General features: G+C 43.7%; 1 protein-coding gene across 1 annotated transcript; it reads right to left on the bottom strand.

Moving 5' to 3' along the window:
• Positions 1–5,988: 5,988 nt before the first annotated feature.
• Positions 5,989–8,429, bottom strand: LOC141247558 (uncharacterized). Its single transcript, XM_073669235.1, is given in 2 exon segments — positions 5,989–6,656; positions 6,659–8,429. Coding segments are annotated over 2 exon segments (2,439 nt in total).
• Positions 8,430–8,752: the final 323 nt, after the last annotated feature.

Here is an 8,752-nt window from a genome sequence, read left to right as displayed (position 1 = left end):
GCAGACCGTCCTCCCCTCGCCTAATCAAGTGCTCGCCCATCTCCTTACTCAGGAATCTCGCGTCGCTCTACAACAAACCCAAATCGCCACCAGTATTTCCGTCGACAACACTACCAGCGGTCCTGAATTTTCTGCCAACTACTCTGCTGGTGGGAAGTCTCGCCAGAACAACACGGGAGGCCACCATCAATCCTCTGCCTCTCATGGAAATGGATGAAGTGGGCACTTTTCGTACAACAACATGGCACACATGGCAGGGGAAATTCTACTAGTCTGACACGTGGCAGGTCAGACAATACCCACTCACATTTTGGTGGTGGGTCAGACACACATCCCGTTTTCCAAATTTTCTCTAAACCCGTACATACGGAACTTCGTTGTTGGTCTCGGTTTGATCAAGCCTTCAAGCCCCTCCACCAAAATTTCAGGCTCACTCCACCTCCGGACCGTGGTTTCCGGACACCGCCGCCACTCATCACTTTACCCCGGATATCTCCAACTTGAGGATCACCAACAACAACTATGACGGGACCGATACCGTCTCTCTTGGCGATGGCTCCAAACTTCCTATTCACTGGGCTCCGGTTCCCTTTCTTCTCTGTCTCGAACCTTTCTCCCTTTCTAATCTATTACATACTCCCTCCCTTAACAAAAACCTATTATCGGTTCGTAAATTTTGCATTAATAGTTGTGTCTACTTTGAATTTCATGGTGATTGTTTCTTTGTTAAGGATTCCAAGACCCGAGCGCTACTTCTTCAAGGACCCATTAAATATGGCCTCTACGAGTTGTCGGATCTCCGTCAACTGCTCAATTCGCCTCAAGTTCACCACACCACGGATTCCTCCTCTCATCTTTGGCATGCTCGTCTTGGTCACCCGCCAAGCCGTGTTTCTACCGTTGTTTTTCAACATCTTTCAAATAAGCCTCGTCCGCTTGGTCCACCGGCTTGTGCATCTTGCTCATGGGCCAAAGCGCATGCCCTCCCACATCCTCCATGTCCATCCACCTCACCGTCCCCTCTTAACCTTTTATTTATGGATGTATGGGGTCCGGCCCACAACTTATCAATGAATGGAAATGCTTATTACCTTGCTATTGTTGATGACTTCTCAAAATTCTTATAGGTGTTTCCATTTTTGTCTAAAACTATGGTTCCCAAATTAGTCACCACCTTCATCACATTTGTCACCAAACACTTCTCCACCAAAATATCCTATATCCAAACCAATGGCGGCACCGAGTTCAAGCCTCTCAAGTCACTTATCCTCTCTTTGGGGATCAACCACCGCCTCACTTGCCTACTCCCACCAACAAAATGGCTCCATCAAAACGCGTCATTGTCGCATTGTTGACACCGGACTTACCCTTCTCAAACATGCATCCCTTCCCCTTTCATTTTGGGATTATGCTTTTGAGACCGCCACCTACATCATCAATCGTCTACCCACTCCCATCATACACAACAAATCACCCTATGAGCTCCTTTTTGGTTCCGTTCCCGATTACTCATTTCTCGTGTGTTTGGGTGTCTATTTTTCCCAAACCTCGCCCTCAAAACGCCCACAAACTCTCCTTCCTCTCTACACCAACCATCATCATTGGCTACGCCTCCAATCATCACGGGTACCTATGCTTGGGACTGGCGTGTGAAAAAAATTTATATCTCACGTGATGTCCTATTTCATGAAAATCAATTCCCATTTTCAGACCCAAATTCACCTTTTGGAACTCATCCCACTGTTGCCGCTCTCCCAGCTTTCCACAACTCCTCCATGGCCCACTCCCAGCCGGCCCAATACCACACCAACCCAGCTCTCCTCCTGCGGCCCAACATATACAACCTCATCCCTCTTTATTACCATCAGATGGGCCAGCTGCCTCTTCACCTTCACTTGGACCGTCCAACCCCATGATCCACTCTAGACACTATTCTCCTCTCCCCCATCTGGGCCGCCCACTATTTCTGCAGACCCACACTCTGCCACAATTTCCACATCACCTTGCCCAAATGCTCATCAAATGACTACTCACTCCAAATCCAATGTTCACAAACCTTTGGTTTGTTCCGATGGTACGGTACCTTGGCCCGCTCCTTCCATTCAAGCTTTCATGGTATCCGAGGTCCCAGACAAGCCCACTTCCTTTACCGAAGATTACAAACACCAAGAATGGCGACATGCCATGACCCTTGAATTTCAAGCCCTTCAATCCACCAACACTTGGAACCTTATACTGGCCTCTCACTCCACCAATCCTTTGAGTGTTAAATGGGTTTTGAAGACGAAGCGACATTCGGATGGAAGCATCGAACGAAGGAAGCTCGTCCTGTTGCCCGAGGGTTCACCCAAGTTCACGGTCTTGACTATGATGAGACCTTTAGCCAGGTTGCCAAACCTTCCACCATCTATCTCCTTCTCTCCTTGGCGGCCATGAATCATTGGACGGTACGACAACTCGACGTTCAAATGCCTTTCTACACGGGTCCTTGCAAGAAGACGTTTACATTGTTCAACCAAAAGGTTTTGTCCATCCTTCCTTTCCAACTCATATTTGCAAACTTAACCGCTCACTTTATGCCTTAAACAAGCACCTCGTGCTTGGTTTTCTCGTCTTTCCGATGTCCTAATTCATATGGGGTTTCGGTCGTCCATTGCCGACACATCTCTCTTTGTCCATCTCCAAGGAGCCGATATCTTTTTCGTACTAGTTTATTGTTGATGATCTTCTTGTTATATCCTCTACTTCTCATCTCTCGGTTGAGTTTATACAGGCCCTCTCCACGCAATTTCCAGTCAAGGATCTTGGCGCTCTTCACTATTTCCTTGGTATCGAGGTGACGCGCACAACGGAGGGTTTCTATCTCTCCCAAACAAAGTATATCCGAGACCTCATTACCCGTGCAAACATGACGAACTCTAAGGCAGTCAGCACTCCAATGGCTCCCACCTTCTTGACATCTAGTCAAACCGCGGTGCCTTCTCGGATCCATCTCTTTATCGCAGTCTCGTCGGCGTCTTACAATATCTTGCTTTCACCCGCTCGGACATCTCATTTGCGGTCAATCGGGTTTGCCAAGCTATGCACTCCCCCGATGAGAAACATTGGCAAGGCGTCAAGCGGATTATTCGCGGATCTCAATGCCACGACGGACCTCCGGTTTCTTCTTTCATCTAGACCGAATCACTCTCTCTTGGCCTTCTCCGATGCCGATTGGGCGGGGGACCACGCGGACAGGCGGTCCATGAGTTCTTATTGCATTTATCACGGTCCTAACCTCATTTCATGGACGTCAAAAAAGCAACAAACCGTCTCCCGTTCATCCAAGGAAGCCGAATATCGAGTTGTTGCCAATGCCGCTTGCGAGACCATTTGGCTACAATCGCTCATGGTGGACCTTGGTATCTCACTCCCCCTGGCGCCAACCCTATGGTGTGACAATTTGGGTGCCACTTACCTTGCTGTCAATCCCTTCTTACATCATTGAATTAAGCATCTTAGTCTCGACTATCATTTTGTTCGGGAACGCATAAAGAACAAGTCTCTTCGGGTTTCGTTCATCTCCTCCAAGGATCAGAAGGCGGATGCTCTCACTAAGCCACTTCCTATGACACGTCTTCTCGAATTATGATCTCAACTCCGACTTTGTTCCGTTGGGATCGCGGGGGGTTAGTAGGCCCATAGACACTTTGGGCCTTCCTAGTATTATTAGGCCCATACCTATGTATTATATTCTAGAATGATCCAACAACATTGTACACGCTCTATAAACCGAGCTTAACATTCACATTTAATGTATGGAAGAATTTAGCCTCTTACTATATTCCATCAGGGAGGCATCATATCTTTCATTTGTACTTTCAGGGGGAACTAAGCAGCACTGAAGTGGAATGCTTCCTACCTCTATCTCTATTTATATGTCTTTGGTTTCTTACTCGTGTTAGGATGTGTCACCATTAAAAGGGAGAATTTATTATATTTATAGGTTTTGATGGTGACTCGTCCTCCTAATAGTTTACTGAGTATGTTTCAAGATCAAGGCTATTGTCACAGGCTGAATCAAGAGACGTTTCAGCGTATATTTCTACTAATGTAATTATCATTATAGGTGGACATATATGATTGTTTGTCGAAGGGATTAAAGAAAAAATGATCTACTGAATATTTCGCAAAATAATCCCCGCTAGTAAAATATTTCTTGGAATAGATCAGAGCAATGCACACCAAAGAAGTGAAATTCCTTAAAATAGAAAAAGATAAAAGATCTATGAAACATTAAACATGTCTCTAAAACAAAGAATAAAAGAGTATCTCGCTTATCACATATTGTATTAAAATTATTTCTTAGGATAATGTCCAATCAAATAAAGGAAAGGAAGAAGTTTTTCCATTTATGTTTTCAAGCATTCAACACACTGAAGAATGAAGTGAATACTCGGGATTTAGTTTTGTTACAAAGTGAGTTTGAGTGATTAAAGTGGTAATCATATTCTCTTTTATATTCAAGCAATTAATAAAAGTAAGGATTGTAGTGATAATTTATGGAAAAGTATCGGGTAATAATATATTTATAAGGTAATAAAAAAGAATGAATCTCAACCGTTGATTTATTGCCAGCTGTCCACGATCTAACGGCCGGTACTGCGCGCGTGGGGGAAGCAATTTTTTCCCTTTTCCGTTCCGTTTCTTTTCTTCCTCCTGATTTTGTTGGTGACGTCTTTAGTACATTGGTGAACATTTAGTATTAAATTGATGAACATATAGCTCAACATTGATGAACATTAACCCTAAAATGTTTGATGAACATTCATCTCAATAATAGTGAACATATAGATCACAACTGATGAACATATTTTAAAATACTTGATTAACACATAGAGCGTGGACTGTAGCCCGCTTTTTTCTTCCTCCTGATTTTATTGGTGAACGTCTTTCAGTACATTGGTGAACATTTAGCATTAAATTGATGAACATATAGCTCAACACTGATGAACATTAACCCTAAAATATTTGATGAACATTCATCTCAATAATAGTGAACATATAGATCACAACTGATGAATATATTTTGAACACATAGAGCATGGACTGTAGCCGGGATTGCCAGCGTGGACATGTGCGCATCCCCGACCGTTAGATCAAGCACAAAACAATGACCCAGATTTATTCTTTTTTATTATTTAGTGATTTATTATCACCAGATTCGGACCCATAATTTATAAGGTAATATTTTTTTCACTATAATATTACTTCCTCTGTCCCTTTATATAGATCTCGTATTTTATTTCCGGTGTCCCAAAATATAGATTCCACTTTCCATTTTAAGAAATTTTTATAACCAATTTAACTACTCCCAATACAATTTTAAAATTTTCAATCCATTTTTTCACACATTCTCTTCACTAATTCACCCCCTCTTATTTTTCTCTTTGTCTCTTTCCTTTAATAATCTCAATTTTCACTTTAATCTCTCCTCTCCTCTTCACGTTTTCTTTTTTCTTTTTTAATTTATCTCGAAAACATCAAACAAGATCTTTATTAAGAGAGGGTGTATTATAAGAGAGTTTTTACTACAACTAAGTGTGTGTTGTACTATTCTACCTAGTACCTACGTTTATTCTACTTCATCGGTTTCAGGAAACGATATGATTTTGTTTCCCGTGTGGTAAGACTTACATGTTGTAACACCGGTAAAATCGGTAGACCAGTAGAAATTTAAGAGCATCCACAATGGTGATTTTCAAGAATTCTTAATTTTAAATTAACAAAAAAGAAAATTAAATAAATAAGGAAATGTGTTATAAAAATAAAGTAATCATGTCAAAAACTCTTACACAAAATTCTTCTTCAAGAACTAATTATTTAAATTCTTGTGAAATCTCTTATAATTTTTCTTACACATTTATTTTATTTTTATTTAAAAAATAAGAAAAGATCTCCTAAAAATCGCTATCTCTCTGCAACCACAAATATGATATCCTCAAACTTTTAGCTCTTCCTTTTACCAGTTCCGGTAGCGGTGCTTCCAAATTCAGAGTCCTCACATTCAAGCAAGAGTTGTGCAACCGACTCCATCGTCGGCCTCTTACTCCTGTCTTCTTCCAAGCAAGACAACCCTATATTGATCATGGTGCTTGCTTGCTTCCTACTGAACTCCCCATTCAATCTCGGATCCACAATCCCCTCCACCCATGACCAATCTTCCTCGTCCTGATTCGTTCTTGATTTTGCCATTCTCTCGAACCTCACGAGCTCCGATTCTCCTTGTTCCTCTACAAACCAAGACAGCCTTGTCCCTTTCACCAGCTCCAATATCACTACTCCATAGCTATACACATCCACCTTCGCTGTAATGGGAAGGTTCAACGCCCACTCTGGCGCCATATACCCTTTTGTCCCCCTTATCTTAGTGACTAGGGACCCTGCAGAAGCACCTCGTTGGCTTAGCTTCGCAAGGCCAAAGTCCGATATCTTAGGGTCATAATCTACATCCAATAATATGTTTTCAGGCTTGACATCGCAATGTATGATCCACTCAAGACACTCATGGTGAAGGTACGCTAATCCCTTTGCAGTCCCCATAGCCACCTTGAACCTCTCCTTCCATCCAAGACTGCTTTCAGAGGAAAACAAGTGCTTATCTAACGACCCGTTGGTATAAACTCGTACACCAACAACCGATATTTCTTCTCCGAACAGAATCCCCACATTCTCACCAGATTCATGTGGTTGATCTTCCCGATCGTGCTCACTTCCGCCCAAAACTCGTCTTCCCCCATCACATTCCCCAATCTCTTGACAGCCACAATTCTCCCATCTTCCAAACAACCCTTATAAACACTCCCAAACCCCCCTCTTCCTAATTCCACCTTGAACGTGTTCGTTGCCTTCTTCAGCTCTCCATAGTTAAAGCTCCTGAACTGGCTTGAAATGGCGTGATACCCGTCCTCTAATTGAGCTGGTATCCCGTGCTTCCCGAACAACATGAACCATCCACATGCTAGTATAAGCACTTCAATTAAGCCCAAAGCTGATGCAAATGAGAAGAGATAAACCCACGTTGTATGCTGACTGATAGTGTCGAATGCAGCTGATTTTAACATCAGTACCGTGTATACGCTGCATTTGTCATCAGTTATGTTGAGCAAAGCCGGCTCGAACGTCGAACCATAGCTTGAATTCACCGGAAGCCGGATGTAGATGCTGCCTGGGAAATCAGGAGAGCTGTATCCATTAAACAAAGTACTCTTTGTAAAGCAAAACGATTCCCCGGTTTCCCTATAACTGAAGGCTAGACAACGGCAATTACGTAAGCAAAGCTGCTTGCAATCTTCAAAGTTGCTAATCACAATTATATTGCTAAAATCAAATCCATAGTAATCTGTATTTTTCATCTGCACGAAGTAAGAATCAGAGCAGCTTCTCTTGAACTTAGGCTTGCAGCCTTGGCTCCAATCAGTCGAGTTGGTCTGCTCGTATCCGGGTGGGCAAGCACAACCTAGATGAGGCTTGTATACACAGATCCCATTGACACCACATAGACCATGAACAAGACACGCAGCTCCGACGGCCTGGTAAGTCACAGCCCAAGATCTCGATGAGACGTTCAAGCTGTAGATCCTCAAATTGCCGTCGTAATCCATCTTCAGCATCCTCTTGATTCCCGGGCTTCCCATATCTGAAGCACTAATGCGATATCCATCGCTAGATGTAAGCCAACCTTGATCGTCAAGAACGACGATTCTGGTGCTATTGTAAGTAGTTCTACCAAGTTGTAAGGAGATCTTACCGAGGGGATATGGCCAATAAATACTAGCAACTTGAGGGCCGTTGTAAATTAGTTTCATCACATTATCATTGTCGAAGAACGCACTGAAATACCCGGATGCGAAATTCCCCTGGCCCAACCTGGATAGCAACTTGGTGCTCTTGGTCAAAAGTTGACCGGGAAGCAGAGTATCGGTAGGGAGATCAAAGCTCTGCCAGATGATCTTACCGGCGGGGGACCGGATGACGAGGTTACCGGAGTTTAGGATCTCGAGCCTGTCGACGGCGGCGGTGGTGGTGTTGGTCTGCCAGGTGATGGAACCGTCAATGTCGGAGAGAATGAGGGCACCATCTCTATGGAGGGTAAGGCGGGAGCCATAGCCGTTGACGGGGGAGTCACGGTTGGCCATCCAGACGACGCCGTTAGGGGAGGGGGAGGCGGTGAACCAGATGGCGAGCCAGTAGGCGTTGGAGGAGAATGTGGCACCACCGAAGAAGCCGAAAGAGAAGGTTTTGTCGGGGGAGATGAGGTAATCCTGTGCGGCGCGCTCCACGGAAAGGTGGGACCCTCTGGAGAGCTGATTCGTGGGTTTGGAGGATGCGACATTGGAAAATACAGTCAGGAGGAGAAGGTAGAAGGTGAAATATGGAAGAGTGTTCATAGTTAGTTGTCGTGCTTTCAGAGAGGAAATGCAATTTAAAGGGTGATCGGTCTTTTTAAAAATATAAAGCGGTCAAGTAGATTAGCAGCCAATGACATGGATTGCAGAAACTGGTAACTTCCACGTGCTTTACCGTTACAAGTTGCCATGTGCCACCAACCTGCTCCCTCTCATTTTACTCAACTCTCATTTTACTCACTTTTTGTAGGCATTTGTGCTTTTCCTCTGCCCGTGATCAATTCTTCTTCTTCAGTTTCGTTTGTTCCATTTAGTTCCTTCATCCCATTTTATGTCTTTTATATGGAGTATATATCTTGCACGAA

Source organism: Phyllobates terribilis, unplaced genomic scaffold, assembly GCF_046119375.1.
Source record: "Phyllobates terribilis strain yellow unplaced genomic scaffold, ASM4611937v1 Scaffold_3176__1_contigs__length_87447, whole genome shotgun sequence".
Lineage (NCBI taxonomy): Eukaryota > Metazoa > Chordata > Amphibia > Anura > Dendrobatidae > Phyllobates > Phyllobates terribilis.
The sequence above is the reverse complement of the archived record's forward strand: the minus strand, read 5'-3'. Positions and strand labels throughout refer to the sequence as shown.